We start from the raw sequence: 17,441 nt of genomic DNA on the forward strand, positions 1-17,441 counted from the left end.
CTTGTGGTCCAGTGGTTAGGACTCCGTGCTCTCACTGCCAAGGGCCCTTGCTTGATCCTTAGTCGGGGGGTTGAATTCTACAAGCAATGTGATATGGCAAAAAAGAACAAAATAGTCAACTAGCAGAACAGATGATATATAGATCATCAAGGTCCAAGGAACTGAGTGGGATGTAGGTAGTTTAGGGTGACAACTTTTCATTTGAAGAAAGGGAGGCTTCCTGCTCAAGGTCACATAGTTGAAAAGTAGAAAAGTTGATTCAAATCCAATCTATTGGTTTGTTGTTGTTTTTCCTATTTTTTGGTCCTTCTGCAAAGTCTGCGGGATCTTATTTCCCCCAGGAGGGATCGAACCCACGGCCCCCTCTGGGGAAGCACAGCGTCTCAACCACTGGACCTCCAAGGAAGTCCCAGGATCCCTGGTCTGTAGACTCGAGCTTCCTGCCTCCTCTTGCCCCGGTTTAGTTTTGGAAACCGAGGCCCAGAAGCCACGAGGCCCTGTGTTTATTCCCAAGGCATTTGGAATAGAGAGAAGTGGGTGGATGAGAGACGTTTGAGAGAGTGAATAGACGTGGCTTCAAGACTGAATAGATGAGGGAGTAGGAGCCCAGGGCCAAATCTGGGTCTCTGGTGGACAGGAGGGGGACTCCCGGACTTGGAAATCAGGTAAGACCAGGAAGAGGTTTGGATAGATTTGAGGGGGGAGTCCTCCAGAAGGCAGCTGGATACATGGGTCTGGGACTCAGGTGAGATGGGAGCACAGCAGGCGGAGTGTGGGGATCGCCTAGTGCTGTCTGCCAGGAGTACAGGCGTGGAAAGCGACTGTCAAGGCCTGACGAGCCCTGGGATCCGTCGCCTCTCGATTCTTCTTCTGCAGAGATGGGGAAGGTTCCTTCTTGAGAATCACTTACGCGCTTTTCAGGGCAGAATATGAAAGCTGGAGGGGGCTGGAAGCACAGGAGGCCTTGGGTTTTCCACAGAAGTCTTTATTACAGTGTAAATCCAAGCTCAGGCCTCCCCTGGGCCCCATGCAAAGCCCCAGCGTTGGGGCTAGTGGCGTCGAAAGAGACACCAAGCCCTCACGGCGCCTCCAGCGGTGGGGTCACGGAAGTGCAGGGCGTGTGCCCTGTCTAGGCAACTACAAGTCCCAGCAGGCCCGCGGCCAAGGTGCCTCGCTTTCCTTGGACTCCTAGAGCAGAGCCTCTTGGGAAATGTAGTCCTGACCGCTCAGGCAATTTGCGCAAACTCCCTGGTGTGAGTGATCCTGACACCCACTGGGAAATGGCTCGGGCTGAGGCTGAATGAGGGCAGGGATGGAAGGGAGATGGAAGAGGGCAGAGGGCTACAGGGGGTGGGGGCAGGCGTCCCGCAGGCAGAGACACCTCTTTCATTCGGCTTTGGCTTTGGGTCCGGAGACTGCAGCTGCTACCGAGGCAAGGGCTCCGGTCCCTGGGATCTTAGCTCGGATCCTGAGGGAGAAACAGGTGGAGTCAAGGGGTGGGGCAAGAGAGGATAACTGAGAACTAAAGGGAAAACTGGAAGGAGGAACCTAGGGCCCAAACCAGCCCCAACCCTCCACCTACTGGCCTGCGATGGAATTGTCTCTTAGCTTTTAGGAAGGAGATATTCAACCCCAGGAGATTTAGGGATAAGGAATATGGGGAGGTGGGGGTGCAAAGGGGGCAAGAGGAACGTTCCCAAGTTTCCCCATTCCCCATCCCATCCATCTCCACCACATGCACTTACTTAGCTTTGATGTGGCTCAACTGATTGGTCACCAATCCCACATACTGATCAATCTGGGCCTGGGGGGATGAAGAAAAGGGGTGAAAGGAGAGATTGGAGGTTGCTCTTCTCCCTAATTCATTAAGGAGGCTGCTTCCTCCCCCGACTCAAATCAGGAGTTGGGGGGAGTGGCCCACCATGCCACCTTCAACTCTAAACCTAATAAAATACCCTTGTAAGTCAGAAGTCCAAGTTAAAGTGTCAAGCTGATTGGACCACACTCTGTGTAGGAAGGGATGATGGGCAGACACAAGAATTTGCCAGTGAGTTTGTGTCCTAGGCACTATTGTTAATCTTTGAGATGTGTGTATGTATGTGTGTTTAGGGACAGCGTAAGAGCAGAGGGCATTGGTGTTGCTTGTCAAGTCCCTGAGTGGATTGATTTAAATACTAGTTTAATTCACAACATTAGCTGACTTTGTGAGTCTCGGTGATTCCAGCATGTGAGGGAGTTAGTTAGGACTCTATCCCTGGCAGGGATGGGCATCCCTGGGCTCTCAGCTGTGCTGGAGAATGTAAAAAATGGAATGCGGTCCATCTGTCTGTCTCTGGATAGGATGTATGTCAGTTGGCCCTGGTTCTGTCAGTGTTCTGGGTAACGGACATCCCACCTGATTTAACTGAAATGTCAGTCCCTCGCAGTTTCAGGGAGTGAGGGCATCAGTCAGTCCACCTGATTGGCTGGGATGGGTGCCAGTCAGACCCAGGCTATGTGTAGGGATAGACGGCATCAGTCTGTGTCTGTCTGCAAATGGAATATGTGTTTGTCAGTCCCTGGTGGTATCACAGGGACAGAGGGTATCAGGCTGTCAGGAGGAGGCGTTCACCTGTCTGCCTGTTTCTAGCTAGGTTGACTGTTGTTTGGCCTCCTGCTGTGTCAGGGAGAAAAGACACCAGTCAGGCTCCTTCTCCGGAACTAGGACATGTCAAGGCAGGCCTTGCATCATTGTTGAGGAGGAGCATTGGTGAGTCCACTTGCCTTGGGTTGGGATACATCAGCTAGATCCTGGCTCTGCCACTGGCTCTGTCATGGGACACCAACCAAAATGCCTGTCTCTGACTATTGAAATGTGTTAGGTAGACTCTAGCTGCATGGAGGAAGGGCAGCAGGCAGACCAGCTGTGCCTGGCACGTGTCAGTCAGACCCTGACTCTGTCGGGGTAGGAACACCAGCTGGTCCTCTCATCTTGGGCTGGGACATTTGTCATCGACCCTGGCTGCTGGGGGGGCAGGGGGCGATCAGACCAGTTGTGTTTGGTTGGGGTACTGCCAACTGAAGGCCTGTCACACTCACCTGGTGCTGTCGATATAGCAGAGGGACTGTGAATACACCGATCACTCCTGCGGACACAGAGATGGGGGGGGGTCAGGGTACTCCCCGGAGATTAACAGTTCCATTCATGACCCTGTCCCCCACCAAGCCCCAGTGGCCCACCTCCCCACCCTGCCCTCCACAGCCTACCCAGCTCACCCAGAATGAGAAGAGTCAAACCATTGAAGACGGCACCCACGAAGGTCAAGATGTAGAAGAGAAGGGCCAGCTGAGGGTGAGGGTGAGGGTCAGCAGTGCCTACAGGGTGCACCCAGGCTGAGAGCTCACCCAGCAATGGCCCTCCTCCCCCTCCACCCCACCAGGGGCAAGGAGGTGAATGCTGGGGACCCAGGAGGGAGGTGGGGGGGCTTCAGGGCACCTTGAGGGAGTCCACGAGGTCTTCTACCAGGAAGAAATGCCGCAGCTGTATGGCCGCAGAGACCACGCGGGAGGCAATCTGCTGGGACAAACGTTCAGTCTGCTCGCCAGTCAGGGTCAGGTCCACGTCCAGGTAGGCCCTGAGAGGACAGAGGTGTGTGAGGCGACTCGGTGGGTGGAGGGGGCCCAGGGTGATGCCCAAGACAAGGGCCAGAAATGAGGGTTGGGGAGGAGGCCAGGTGTGGAGGGGTAGGGTGGAGGTCAGGGTCAGGAGATGGGATCAAGGATTAAGGATCAGAGGTTAGGGTCAGAGGTCAGGGCTGGAAGCCAAGGGTCAGAGTCCAGTTTAATGTCAGGGTATCAGGAAGGGGAAGAGGATGGGTCGGGGCCAGACTGAGAAGTCAGTGCCTGATCTGAGGTCATGGGTCAGCGCTAGGGTCTGGACAGAGATAAGGGGTGGGGGGCCGGGCTGGGGCTTCTCACTGGAAGGGGTTGGCGCCGTCCCCCCGGTGCAAGGCCTGCAGCACTTTTCGGTAAACCCTGAGAGAGATGGTGCCGCAGAGCAGCAACAGGGCCACGTGGGCGGCCACGGACACGATGCTAAAATGCAGGAGGCTTAGCAGGGAGATCATGAGGCCTGTGAAGACCACTCCTGACGTCCTCGTGTCCTTCCAGTACAGCAGGTCCGCCACTGTGGAGGGAGGGGGCAGCAATCAGGCTGGGGTTTGGAGCTGCCCTGGCTGACCTCTTGACCTCCTACTTCCTGTCTTGGGGCTGAACCATGACCTCTTGACACACCTGTGGGAGCCTTAACCCAATTTCCAGATTTTTATTTGTCTTGTTTTATTCCATGCTAGGGCTTTCCTGGTGACTCAGACAGTAAAGAATCTGCCTGCCATGTGGAAGACCTGGATTCGATCCCTGGGTCAGGAAGATCCCTTAGAGAAGGGAAAGGCTACCCACTCCAGCATTCTTGCCTGAAGACTCCCAGGGACAGAGGAGCCTGGTGGGCTACAGTCCATGGGGTCACAAAGAGTCAGACATGACTGAGCAACTAACACTTTCATTCCATGCATGCCTCCTGGAAAACTCAAGTTAACTGTCTAGCGAGTCCCCACAAGCTTACTCCTGCCCATAGATTATGTGTGAATGGAAGTTTGGGTGAAAAAAATCATTCTTCTGCATCATGCATATCTCACTCTACTTTTTCTCCTAGAATTCTCTTCTGGTCAACTGGAACAGCTTTTAATTCATTCTTTTTAAGGGCTACACAATATTCCATGGTGTAGCTACACCATTATTCATTTTATTCAACCACGTATGTATTACCAGGCCATTTATTTTGTCCCCCCCCATCCCCTTCCTAGACAGTACTGCAAACAACAGCCTCCTGTAGATATTCTTACCTCCAGGAGGTTCTATTTCTGAGATACAATCCCAGGGGTCAAATCACAGGGTGGACTAATTTTGTATTTTCAAGTATCATAAATTTTATCGGATTGCTTACAAACAAGAGTCTAACAATCCTTTTTTCTGTGAAATGAAAGTGACCTTTCCCCAGCATCCTGCCCAGCAATGGGTGTTATTGTTCTTTTTATTTTATGCACCCTGAGGGGTATAAAGTAACATCTCCCTGATACCCCTACCAACACACATATCTGAGTCCTAAATGTATTAATGACATCATTCTCCTTCCTAGACTCTAACTCAAATTTCTAACTCACATCCCAAGCCCAGCCTAAACTTTGATCAGTGGCCTTTGGACCACGTTTCATCTCACGCATCTTAACTTTTAACAGCTTTCCCTATAATCGGCTCCCCTTTGAGCCGTGAACTGAGAGCCTGGTTCCCTGCCATCTATTTCTGGATTGTTTCCATCCTACCACCCTTACTGCACTCAAACTGACCCATCCCAACCAGTCCCCCCTCAGAGTCTGACACTCCTCACTTCCGCATCCTCCCTTACACATCCTCCCATCTACTGTAACTAGGGTAGGTCTCCCCTCAACCCCTCCCCTGCAGGCTCCCCAAGGCCTGCGCCACTGGGTGGGGGAGGGGCCGGGTCGTCTGAGGCGGGGGCTAAGTTTAGGCACGCTGGGGGGAGGGAGCCTCTCCCGCAGCTGTGCTGGCCTGTCCGGCTACGGAGTGACAGCGCCGCCTGGACCAGAGGCTGGGGGGAGGGGGCCTCGCTGCTCTCGGGCCCCAAAGCTCCGGCTGGAGAGAGAGGGGACCCCACATTCCCACCACGCCCTCCCTAGGTACCCCCACAGCCCCTCATCCCCAGCCTGCATTTCTGGGGAGTCTGGGACCAAGAGGAAACATCCCCCAGAGTTGAGGGCGACAAAAGCGAATCTGGGGCCCTTTCCATGGTCCCCCAGCCCTCGCGTCCCAGCGTCCCAGCCCGCCCCGAAAGCCCACCTTTACTCCCCATCTCGGCTCCTCCGAGTGAGAGGCTACAGACACCGCTGCTTCTCAGGGATTTTGCCCACTTCAGTGGAACCCGGAGGGAGGGAATAGGGGGCGGGGCCCCCTTTGTACCCAGCCAATGGCTCTCCATAGAGGTGGGAACAATTCCAAAACGGTGTGGCTCTCTTTGTAAACAGCCGAAAGCAGGGATGTCTACAACCAACCTATAGGAACCGTTCATGGAGACTGAGCATACTTTAAAGCAAGGCGGGTCTATTTACAATTTGCCAATGCTAGCGGTCAGGGAAGAGGAAAGGTTTTAAAAGGCTCCGAGTTTACTTTTACGAGCCGGGTGGCCACATTCAGAACAGAGAACCTTCCTTTTTCAGGGATTCGGCCAGTCCAAAATCAGCCTCTAGGGGGAGCACTACAAGAGTGTAGTGCTTTTTTTTTTTTTTTTTAGCAATTAGCCAATCCCAATCCTAAACCCTCAATGGGCGGGCTAATTTATCGAGTGGGCGGGGCAGCTATATAAAAAGAGCCAGTGGCAATCTTAGGTAACGGGACTTTTTTTAAGGGTAGAGTTTATAATCTCCTGCCAATAGCAATACCTCCTCCGTTTCTCCACTCTCCTCAGTTCCTTCAGGAGGTTGGTGCCTTTAAATATCAATCATCCACCCTCCCAGTGGTCCAAAGTAGCACGTTCCCTCGCGGAGTTTACCTAGAACGTGTGATTCCAGTGTGAATTCTGATTGGTCCGTGCTATCGAGGCACTGCCCCGTGATTGGCTCCTGCTCCAGCTGCCCCCACGGCTCTTCCTCCTTCTCGTCCAGCAAGGGCTCATCCGGCCAAGAGTTCGAATCCCGGGATCGAGGTGGGGATGGGGTGGGGGTCTGGGGGATCCCAGAGACAGGGCTGGGCTGTGGAGTAAAGACTTCCAGCGGCGAGGACTGAACGAATCCGAGTGGTAGGTCCAATTCTGGTGCGTTAGAGAGAGAAGGCTGTGAGCTTTTGCTTTGGAGGTGCCCTAAGGAGAGAAACCACCCACCCCTTGTGGCTTCAGTCTCAGCACCTCAGACATCTCACCTTTCCCACCCTCTCCAGCCACTGATCCTTCGGGCTCCTCGTCTTCCAGCGGAGTGGAGCTACTGGTGGCAGAGTCCTCCCCAGTCCCTGCTCCCCGGGTCGCCCAGCCCAGTTGATCCAGCTGAAGCCCCAGGTCCTCCGGGGGGCGCTCAGCTGGAGGGGCAGAACTGGGGTCACCTCGACGCCCTGGCTCCGGGGATTGACTCAGGCTGGGGATGCTTTCCAAGCTGTCGCCCAGGCCAGGCTGAGGGGGCGGGTCTCGCGGCTCCGAGACTGAGCGGCCCTGGGGCCGTGGGCGGCGAGCGGCTGATTCCCTGCGAGCCCCTGAGCCCACCACACCGTCGAAGGCGATGTAGGAGAAGGTCAGCTCCCGGGGAGTGCCCCAGTCCTGCGACGTGGTCTCCTCCTCGTCGTCCTCCGAGAATTCCCGGGCTGTATGCAGCTCCCGAAAATCCGAATCGTCGTTCCCTCCTGCCACGAGCAAAGGAGGGCATGAGCTCCTCTGACGAAGACCCTGACCCACTCCCCTTAACCCCTTGGCCCAGCTGTGAGTCCCCTTCAAGTTACACTCTCACGTCCTCCCTCTTTGTTTACCTTCTGTGGAGTCAGGGGTAGATGAAGCTGTAGATGGAGCTTCTTCTGCAAGAGGAAAATATCGAAGACTCTTAGAAGTTTAGACTGCCCGAGTTACAGTAGCGAGCCAGTCCTGGAAACTTGTCTGAATTAAGGAATCTTAGAATTTTCATCACAGGACCTTTAGAACATTCTGCATACAGACTGTAAAACCTTCCTATCCCTGTTATCTGAAGCTCAGTCTTGGAAGTTCACATCCAGGAATCTTGATCTTAGAGTCTTTAAGCATTGCTTCAGTAGTGTCTGACTCTTTGCGATCCCATGGACTGTAGCCCCCCAGGCACCTTTGTCCATGGGATTCTCCAGACAAGAATACTGAAGCGGGTTGCTGTGCCCTCCTCCAGCAGATCTTCCCAACCCAGGAATCAAACCCGCGTCTCTTACGTCTCCTGCATTGGCAAGCGGGTACTTTACCAACAGCGCCACCTGGGAAGCCCTTAGGGATTTTAGGAGGCTTTTAGGAGGTTTCAGTTCATTAATTCTTTCAACAACCACTATTTGAGTGCTTAATAAATGCCAGTCACTATTTTAGATCCTGAAAATACAACTGTAAACAAAACCCCTAGTCTTACAGAGCTTACACTCTATAGGGGAGATAGACACAGACAATTAAACTTATGGTGTTGGGTGCTAAGTGTATGGAGAAAAATCACAGAAAGGGAAGAGAAAATAAGGGGATGCTATTTCAGACAGGTTGGTGAGGAAGACTCCTTGGATGACATTTGAGCAGAAATCTGAATCATGTGATGAAGCCATGAGAATATCTAGGGAAAAGTCTTCCAGGCAGAGGGAAAAGCCAGTGCAAAGGCCCTGAGGCAAGCACTAAGCTTTGCATATTTGAGGAACAGAGAAGTGTGCAGATATGACTGGAACAGGGTGACTGATGGGAAGATAATGGGAGATGAGAGCAGTGAGGTAAGGTGGGGGGGGTGGGGTGGGGAGAAGACGAAGGGCCTTCCTTTGTAAGCCCAGGTAGGGACAAGATCCTAGAATGTAGGGATGATACGCTAAAATGTTGAAATAACAAATTCTTAGAATCTTGGCATCTGGACTCCCAAGACATGCAAGTGGCTAGGTCAGTGTTGAAATCCCCAGTTCTCAGAACCTCGGGGGTGTGAGACAGAGAATGTTAGACAAGGACTATTAAAGCTCTGGGTTCAGAAATCATGAGGCTTAGACAAGGCAATGTCAATTATGGAATTCAGCCTCTCAGAGCTAGCTTGGGGCTTTGCCTACAGGAGATGCTCAATACCTTTTGGAAATTGAAATCGCATGCCCCCCGCCCCCACCTCATTTCCTCAGATGGGGAATAGGAGACCAGGAATGAAAGACCTGGAGTGGTAAAACCAGCTAAGGATCCAGGAGTCCTAGCCCCAACCCAGAGATTGTCTGTTTCCTGGGGACTGGGGATTGGACACTTCGGGTGAGACCGGGGCTGCCTCTGATTCTGGGCAGAAAACGGAGGTGGGATGCGAAGATGGGTGATGCGGGGGAGGGGGAGTCAGACCCCTCTTCTCCATCCTGACTCTACCCCTCCATTGAAATCCCCTCCCCGCCGGCTGCGGCCAGCACCAGGGCGAGGGGACAGCTCCTGGAGCGCGTCCTCTTCCCCGGGCGGAGCCCCGCAGCTCATCCAAGCGCCCAGCGCGCCCCCCTTCGGCTATCTCAGTGCCCCCAACCTCTGCCGAGTCTCACTCAGATTCTCCGGGTCGAGTCGCCCCCATCGCTGCCAGAACATGGGGGAGGGCAGATCTTCCTTTGTCTCCTTCACCTCCTCCCCTATCTCGGCTCTCCCGCGGCCCAGGTCGGAGGGGAAACCGAAGAGGAGCCCACCCGGGCCTCTGGGCCCCACACCAGGCCTGGGCCTCCCCCTACTCACTGCAGTGGGCGAAGACCGGCAGGACCTGCCCCATGGCCCCCCTCGGGACTGCATCGGGACCCCCGCCCACTCCGGCCACGCCGCCTTGGGCCTGGGGCCGCGAGCGCTCATCTCCGCCGCGCCCAGGACGCCGCCGCCGCCGCCGCCATCCTCGCCGCCTCCTCCTGCCGGGCCGCTCCAGCAGCCGCCGCCGCCGCCCTCAGTTCGGCTCGGCAGGGGCGGGCGGGGCCGCTGAGGGGGGGCACTGCAGCGCTGGGGCCAGGGGCGGGGCCACAGACCGGGGGGCGGAAACTGAGGGAGGGCTAGGGGGCGGGGCAAAGCTCGGGAGGATGGAGGGGTGTGGCCTTCCTAATAGAGGGGCGGAGCCAGGGCAGTAGGCTACTGGCCGAGAAGTCGCGGAAGGCGGTCTGAAGGGCGGGGTCTAGAGAGAGGAGGGCGGGGCCTTTGGTGGGTACGGAGTGGGGCCAAGAGTGGGGTGACCGGCTCAGCGAGATAACGATGCAGGAGCCTAGGCGGAGAGGATGGAGGCGTGGAACTCAGACCCGGTTCTGGTGGAGCTAGAGGTGTCAATAAAGGGAGGGTACAAAGATTCTACCGCTGGGAGATAAAGCATGAGCTTTGAATCTCAATGGGAATGGGAAAGTGGGCGGGAAGAAACTACTTGGAAACTTTTGAGACAAGGGGAGGAGCTCAGACTTGAAGGGCTTTAAGCTAATTTAGAATTATTCAGAGTTGGGCGGAGTCAGTCCGAGACAGAGGAGCTAGAGGCGTGGCCTAGGGGGAATAAGGCAGAACAAACAAGGGAGTTGGTCTGGCTCAGAAGGTGAGCGCAATCTGGAGTGAGGGGGCTGGGCCTGTAGCTAAGAGGCGGAGCTAGAGTCCAGTCGAGATAGCAAATATTTGGAGCCACTGTATGTATGAATGGATGGGCGGGACCTGGAAGAGAAGCGACTGAAACCCGGGGACTAGACAGAGAACGAGAGGTCGAAATAAAAAAGTTAAGGATCGAAAGCTTTTGAAACCCAGGATGGGACCACTGATATGGGAGAAGATTGGACAGAGCAGGGCTGGGTATCCGGAGCCGAGTGTTGTGTTGAGAATACAGATTCTAGAAATCGTTTCCCAATAACACTGTTTACTTCTGTGACACGGCTTCCTCTCCGGTAAACCGGAGATGATGATGTAAAATTATGTGTAGCTATGGTCAGTGCTAGATTGGCACTATTGTCATTTTTCTCTGATCCAAACCCAAAGCCTCGCTTTGAAGATGCGGAAGAGGGAAGCCCTAAGAGTTCAACGCTTTCTAGTGACTTGAGTGCAAGTCAAGGGCATAGGAAGGAGATTTAGGTGGTTTAAGATGTCACAAGGCAGGGGATTAGTGAGCGGGTGGGGCGGGGATGGTTAGCAGGTGCAGAGGGTGGAGCCTTCCTGATCCCCAGGCCGAAGGATGGCGGCCCTTGCCCGCCTGCTGGAACGTCTCCTTTGGCCAGCCCGCAAGGAAGAGGAGGTGGAGGAAGAAGAGGAGGGATGCAGGTCTCCCAACCGGCCTCAGTCCCTCCTAGACGCGCCGCGTTGCGCCCAGCGGCCGCACGGGGGTGCGGCGGCAGCGTGGGGTCTGCGCTTCGGGGCTAGCGCAGTGCAGGGCTGGCGCGCACACATGGAGGACGCTCACTGCGCTTGGCTTGCGCTACCCGGGCTGCCCCCGGGTTGGGCCTTCTTCGCAGTCCTCGACGGCCACGGCGGGGCAAGAGCCGCCCTCTTCGGCGCGCGCCACCTGAAGGGCCAAGTGCTCGAGGCGCTGGGCCCGGCGCCCAGCGAGCCCCAGGGCGTGTGCGAAGCACTGCGCCGCGCCTTTCTGAGCGCAGACGCGCGCCTGCGTGCCCTCTGGCCCCGCGGCGAGCCGGGTGGCTCCACCGCTGTGGCGTTACTGGTTTCCCCGCGCTTTCTGTACCTGGCGCACTGCGGTGACTCCCGCGCGGTGCTGAGTCGCGCCGGCGCCGTGGCCTTCAGCACCGAGGACCATCGGCCCCTCCGTCCCCGAGAACGTGAACGCATCCATGACGCGGGCGGCACCATCAGCCGTCGGCGCCTCGAGGGCTCTTTGGCAGTGTCCAGAGCACTGGGAGACTTTGCCTACAAAGAGGCTCCGGGAAGGCCCCCAGAACAGCAACTCGTTTCCGCGGAGCCTGAGGTGACCGCCCTGGCACGCCAAGCGGAGGACGAGTTCATGCTCTTGGCTTCTGATGGCGTGTGGGATGCGATGTCCGGGTCTGCCCTAGCGGGACTGGTGGCATCGCGCCTCTGTTTGGGCTTGGCCCCAGAGCTTCTCTGCGCGCAGCTGTTGGACACGTGTCTTTGCAAGGTCCTGGGGGCGGGGTTTGAGATCTTTGAAGAAAGAACCTCAGGACTTAGGGAAGAGGAGCTTTGATGGAGAGGCTAAAGTAAAACTAGAGGATAAGTGGGGCTACATTAGGGGGCGGGGCCTGCAGGAACGGGTCAGGGTCAAAAGATGCAGAGGGCGGAGACTAAGGGAAGACTGGAGACAAGATGCTATGGATAGATACGCAGGAAGGATTTAAGAGAAAGGGCGTGGTCTTTTGAAATGGGACAGCTCTTAGGGCTTCCCAGGTGGTTCAGTGGTAAAGAATCCACCTGCAATGTAGGAGATGGAGGAGACGCAGGTTCGATTCCTGGGTTGGGAAGATCCACTGAAGTAGGAAATGCCAACCCACTCCAGTATTCTTGCCGGGAAAATTCCACGGACGGAGGAGCCTGGTGGGTCACGGTCCATGGGGTGGCAAAGAATTGGATACGACTGAAGTGACTGAACACAAACGCTTAGGCCTAGAGGTAGGTACTGAGGTGTGATTAGTGGCAGAAGGAAGAGCAGCTAAACAGCATAGTGTGAGGAGCTTTGGAAAAGAGAAGTTGTCATTGCTGTTGCTCAGTTATGTCCAACTCTTTGCGACCCCATGAACGGCAGCACACCAGCCTTCCCTGTCCATCACTATCTCCTGGAGTTTGCTCAAACTCATGTCCACTGAGTCGGTGATGCCATCCAACCATCTCATCTTCTGTTGCCCCCTTCTCCTGCCCTCAATCTTTCCCAGCATCAGCATCTTTTCCAATGAGTCGGCTCTTTGCATCAGGTGGCCAAAGTGGTTCTCCTTGACAGGGTGGGGCTAGGACAGAAGGAGAGGGCGAGGCCTAAGCAATTGGTCTTTGTGAAAGGCATGCTTTAGAGTGGCAGAAAGGTGGTACTTTCGAGAAATGCGCATAACCAGATTGGGAAGGGGGCACTAGAACAAGGGGAACGTTGGGAAACTGCTGCCCAAGGCATAGAGCCCTGGCCCTCACACGTGTTCCACCAGGCTCTCTTTTCTCCACCTTCTCCAGGGCAGCCTGGACAACATGACCTGCCTCCTGGTCTGCTTTCCAGGGGCTCCCAGACCTTGTGAGGAGGCCATCAGGAAGGAGGTACTGCTCGATGCAGCCCTGGGACGCAGAGTTGCAGGTGAGCAGTGTTGGGAGTCCAGCAGAAAGGGTTGTCTGCCAGCCAAGCAACCCCACAATTCTTGTCTCTTTCTCAGAGCTGTGTGCCTCTGCCTCAGAGCCCCCCAGCTTGAACACAGTTTTCAGGACTCTGGCCTCTGAGGACATCCCGGATTTACCTCCTGGGGGAGGGCTCTACTGCAAGTGAGTTGGGAGGGGTAGGTTGGAATGGGAGCGTTGCTGGCAGGAGGAGGATGCCCTCCTGAAGGTCTTCCTTTGCTCTCTAGGGCCACAGTCATCGCTGAAGCTTATTCTCAGTTCTGCCAGGCCTCAAGACAGCGCTGGGTGGTAAGGACCCTGTATTCTTTAATGTTTCTCAGGAGCATGTAATTCAGGCCCCCACTCCACTCCTTTAAGTGATGGGGAAATTGCAGCCAGGGTGGATTTGCCCAATATATTAATAAATTCTCACACCTGGTCCTGAAGAATTGTGATAGGTGTGGGGGGGTGGGGTGGGGGTGGGGTTGGAAGCAGAAGCAGAGAAAAGATTGTGCTTCTTCTCCAAGAAATATGCCTCTGACTTTGCTCCATCATTGGGAAAGACCCTGATGTTGGGAAAGATTGAGGGCAGGAGGAGAAGGGGGCAACAGAAGATGAGATGGTTGGATGGCATCACCGACTCAATGGACATGAGTTTGAGCAAACTCCAGGAGGTAGTGAAGGACGTGGAAGTCTTGCCTGCTGCAGCCCATGGGGTCACAAAGAATCGGACATGACTTAGCGACTGAACAACAACAACATTGCTCCATGAAGTGCCATCATCCCAAGCACCACCCCCTCCATCCAGGAATAAGGCCGAAAAATTTACGGAATGTATGACCAACTTGACTGCACTGCAGAGACCACCAGGACATCTCTGAGGGTGGTCTAGGTCTTAGAGGAGAGAGATTGTGGATTGGGCCCAGATACCCTATTTGGGGGGCTTCCCTAGTGGTTCAGACAGTAAAGAATCTGCCTGCAATGCAGCAGATTTGGGTTCAATCCCTGGGTTGAGAAGATCCCCTGGAGAAGGGAATGGCTACCCACTCCAGTACTCTTGCCTGGAAAATTCCATGGACAGAGGAGCCTGGTGGGCAAGAGTCCATGGGATCACAAAGCTTATTTGAAGATGTCCAAGGAGGTGGTGGGTGAAGCCATATACGCTAAGGTATGGGGTGGAAGTCTGGGAGGAAATGTGAGAATGGAAACTGGAAGGCCTTTGCAGGGCAGAGAAGAGAGCTGGGTTATTTATTACTCTTTGGCGGAGGGTATGGATAATTTCTTAGCAGCAGAAAGGAGAACTTCGTAAGGATTCTTTTGATTTGTGACAGAAACCTCATTTAAACTGCGAAGACAAAGCAGAGAATTTACTGGTCCGTGTAATTGAAGAGTTCAGGGACTTAAGGCATGACTGCATCCAGTTGTCAAATGATGTCATGCGGTTAGTTTTATTTTCTCTGAGTTGGCTTCATTTCCTGGCAGGGTCTCCAGATGAGGTGGCAGAGAGTTGCTGCTCCAGGCTCACATCCCAGGAACCTAACATCCCCAGTGGGGAGAGCATGCGTTTCCCAGTACGGGCAGCCGCGGTTCCAGAGCTGCTTCTCATTGGCCACACTGGGTCACGTGCCCGACGTGTCTCTGATTGGCCAGGCTGGCAGGCCCATCCCTTAATGCCTGGCCTTGGAGTCCCCTCGCCCTAAAACAGAGGGGTTGAAGAGATGAGGAATGTTGGTTCCCCGAAGGAAAAAATAGAAGTGGAGCATTGTGAATACCAGGGAGTAAATACTGAGAGGCAGGAAGGGGTTCCTATTCACCGTCTTCCACATTTTATTTTTACAGAAGGGGCAGAAAGGGGCTGAGGAACCCACTGCCCAGCTGGGACCTCAGCGGAATTAAGGAAGAGAACTCCCCTTCCCCAGTTATGCAGACCAGCGGAAGGAAGAGAAGCTGATGGAGGAACCCCAGAACGTTTATTTCCCTTTCTCCTACTTCCCTCTCATAAGACGTCTTATGAGAGAGGGGAAATTCCACCCACCAGCTAGACCGAAAAAAAAAAAAAAATCCAAACCCCAAAACCAAATGTCTAATAATTAGAGCTGACTGGACCCTGAAAAACACCCAGTTCAATAACCTTCTCTTCGCTTCCTATTTTTCATCTATTTGGCAGGGAGGTTGGGGAAAGTTTTTATGATTAAATTTTAATTACATAATTCAAAATATATTTTTCTTGTGGGAAAAAAAAAAAACCCATAGGCATTATTTGCTCTGTCATTTGGCAAATATGTATGGGGCACCTGCTGTGGGCAAAAGGCCCTGCTCATGGCCATCAACCTGGCAGACCCACTGAAGTTCCTCCTCCTGGAACCTCCTGGTGTGGGGGGTGGGCGGGGTGGGGGAACAGCAAACAAGGGAACCCATAACAAGGTCATCTCAGACACTGACAAGGGTCTTAGAAAAAAAAAAAAGGAGATGGGGGATGTGATTAAGAAAACATCTAAGGGAACTATGTTGGTTTTTTACATTGCTATCTATGGGTAATAAGTTCACTTGGTTTTAAATTCACAGGGCACAAAATGGTATACAATGACAAGTCCCCACCCATAATCACTCTATTTTCCACCTGGGGATGGTCACTTTAGACAGGGGGGTTTGTGAAGACCTCTGAGGAGGGGACAGCTGAATAGAAACCTAACAGAGAACTAGTCAGCCATGCACAAACCCCTTGGGGCAGAAGGAACAGCTAGTGTGAAAGCCTAGAGGAAAGATTGAACTTGACATTTTCTTTCTTTCTTTTTTAAAATTTTGCTCGCACTGGGTCTTCATTGCTGCCCATGGGCATCCTCTAGTTGACAGCAGTGAGGGAGGCGTTCTGTTACTTCAGGCGCTTGGGATCTAGGGCACACGGGCTTTAGTAGTTGAGGCATATGGGCTCTGCAGTTGAACTCAGAGGTTCTAGAGCACTGGGCTCAGTAGTTGTGGCACATGGGCTTAGTTGCCCTGAGGGCACGTGGAAATCTTCCCCAACCGTGTCTCCAGCACTGGCAGTTGGATTCTTAACCACTGGACCATCAGGGAAGTCCCAAACTTGGCATTTTAGAGATGAGGCTTGAGATTATGACCATCAAACTCTCCATGATGCCATTCACTGTCCTATTGGTAATCCCTGCAATGAGTTTGGAGTGGATGTTTCGAGACCTTTTATTAGGCAAGTACACACACATATATTGTACCTTAAAATGTTTTCTTGATTTTTACTCATACCCTATGTATCGTTTGGTAATTTGTTTCCTTTTACTCAATAATGTGTTGGAGCCTTCTTTCCTGCCACTTGCACACACCACATTCTTTTCAGCTGCCTCTCAGCACTTCAGACAAGAGATATGGAATGGTTTCAACACCCATCATCCTCTTGATGGATATTTAGGTTGTTTCCAGTTTTTTACCCTTACATTGCTGCTGCCATAAAGATTCTTGATCAGACTCCTGTGTACACATGCAAGAGTTTCTCTAGTGCTGGGGTCTTGCCACCTGTTTTGTACAGCACTTGAGCTTAGAATGATTTTTACATTTTTAAAGGGTTGTAAAAAAATACATAAAAGAGGACCTATGTCTAATATACCTAAAATATTTTCTATTTGGATTTATTTATTTGGCTGCTCTGGGTCTTACTTGCAGCACGTGCAATCTAGTTCCCTGACCAGGGATGGAACCCGGGCCCCCTACTTGTGGTCTTAGCCACTGGACCACCGGGGGAAGTCCCTATTTGGATCTTTACCAAAACATTTGCTGACTATAGTGCAAGTGGCACACAGAAGCACCACTTTCCCATTTCACAGATGGGAAAGCTGAGACCCAGAGAGGAATAAGGACTTGCCCATGGTCACAAAGAACTGGGGTTCTCAATTCTGTCCCCAAACGACTCACAGCCTGAGGAGACACGCGGAGAAACAATTATAACCTACAGTGGTTCAGGGTTTAAGGCTTTCCGCTGTGGGGTAGGGGAGAAGGAAATGGCAACCCACTCCAGTATTCTTGCCTAGAGAATCCTGTGGACGGAGGAGTCTGGTGGGCTGCGTCTATGGGGTCGCACAGAGTTGGACACGACTGAAGTGACTTAGCAGCAGCAGCAGCAGCAGTGGGGGGTATCGAAGGGGAGAGGATTACTCAGTTCTTCAGAGAAGAATATCAGAGACTGGCCTCGAACAATGAGGTAAAGGAGATCCGGGTATCACCCAGGCAGCAGCCTCCTTCTGGAAAAAGGTAGGAAGCTTGATTCCCTCACCAAGTCAGCTAGGCCCTGAAAATTGTTTTACTCTCATTAACCACCGGAGTCCTGGTGGCTCAGTCAAGAGGGCTCTAGCCCAGATTTATCCCCTGCCTCTAGACCTCAGTTTATCCACTTCTAAACTTCCAGCTGATTTCCCAGACTCCT

General features: G+C 53.5%; 2 protein-coding genes across 4 annotated transcripts; one reads left to right on the top strand and one right to left on the bottom strand.

The window, feature by feature from the left end:
- Positions 1–969: 969 nt before the first annotated feature.
- On the bottom strand, positions 970–9,726 carry RTN2 (reticulon 2). Of its 2 annotated transcripts, XM_043435183.1 has the most exons (10): positions 9,479–9,726; positions 7,561–7,605; positions 6,967–7,437; positions 6,602–6,859; positions 3,958–4,165; positions 3,476–3,614; positions 3,256–3,325; positions 3,079–3,125; positions 1,746–1,804; positions 970–1,468 (listed from the first exon to the last, which is right to left on the bottom strand). In XM_043435183.1, exons 1-10 carry the CDS (start codon positions 9,510–9,512, stop codon positions 1,387–1,389), a joined length of 1,413 nt encoding a protein of 470 aa, XP_043291118.1. In that variant the 5' UTR covers positions 9,513–9,726; the 3' UTR covers positions 970–1,386. The 2 variants fall into 2 exon arrangements, with proteins under 2 accessions (XP_043291118.1, XP_043291119.1); XM_043435184.1 differs by lacking the exons at positions 970–1,468; positions 1,746–1,804 and adding an exon at positions 2,395–2,529 and having other exon boundaries at positions 9,479–9,693.
- A 581-nt stretch (positions 9,727–10,307) lies between these two features.
- Positions 10,308–15,219, top strand: PPM1N (protein phosphatase, Mg2+/Mn2+ dependent 1N (putative)). Of its 2 annotated transcripts, none has more exons than XM_043435185.1 (5): positions 10,308–11,840; positions 12,875–12,992; positions 13,069–13,174; positions 13,258–13,318; positions 14,849–15,219. In XM_043435185.1, the coding sequence occupies exons 1-5, from the start codon at positions 10,926–10,928 to the stop codon at positions 14,903–14,905; spliced, it is 1,257 nt and encodes a 418-aa protein (XP_043291120.1). In that variant the 5' UTR covers positions 10,308–10,925; the 3' UTR covers positions 14,906–15,219. The 2 variants fall into 2 exon arrangements, with proteins under 2 accessions (XP_043291120.1, XP_043291121.1); XM_043435186.1 differs by having other exon boundaries at positions 10,308–11,669.
- Positions 15,220–17,441: the final 2,222 nt, after the last annotated feature.

Source organism: Cervus canadensis, chromosome 18, assembly GCF_019320065.1.
Source record: "Cervus canadensis isolate Bull #8, Minnesota chromosome 18, ASM1932006v1, whole genome shotgun sequence".
Lineage (NCBI taxonomy): Eukaryota > Metazoa > Chordata > Mammalia > Artiodactyla > Cervidae > Cervus > Cervus canadensis.

What these genes read in the sequence shown, in the direction of transcription:
- RTN2 (XM_043435183.1), bottom strand. Translation starts at nt 9,512, where the DNA reads ATGGGGCAGGTCCTGCCGGTCTTCGCCCACTGCA. An exon ending in GGCTGGAGAGGGTGGGAAAG is followed by an intron (nt 6,860 to 6,966) that starts GTGAGATGTCTG and finishes CTAACGCACCAG; the next exon opens with AATTGGACCTACCACTCGGA. An exon ending in TTTGACTCTTCTCATTCTGG is followed by an intron (nt 3,126 to 3,255) that starts GTGAGCTGGGTA and finishes CTGTGTCCGCAG; the next exon opens with GAGTGATCGGTGTATTCACA.
- PPM1N (XM_043435185.1), top strand. Translation starts at nt 10,926, where the DNA reads ATGGCGGCCCTTGCCCGCCTGCTGGAACGTCTCCTTTGGCCAGCCCGC. An exon ending in CCTGGGACGCAGAGTTGCAG is followed by an intron (nt 12,993 to 13,068) that starts GTGAGCAGTGTT and finishes TCTCTTTCTCAG; the next exon opens with AGCTGTGTGCCTCTGCCTCA. An exon ending in GGGGGAGGGCTCTACTGCAA is followed by an intron (nt 13,175 to 13,257) that starts GTGAGTTGGGAG and finishes TTTGCTCTCTAG; the next exon opens with GGCCACAGTCATCGCTGAAG.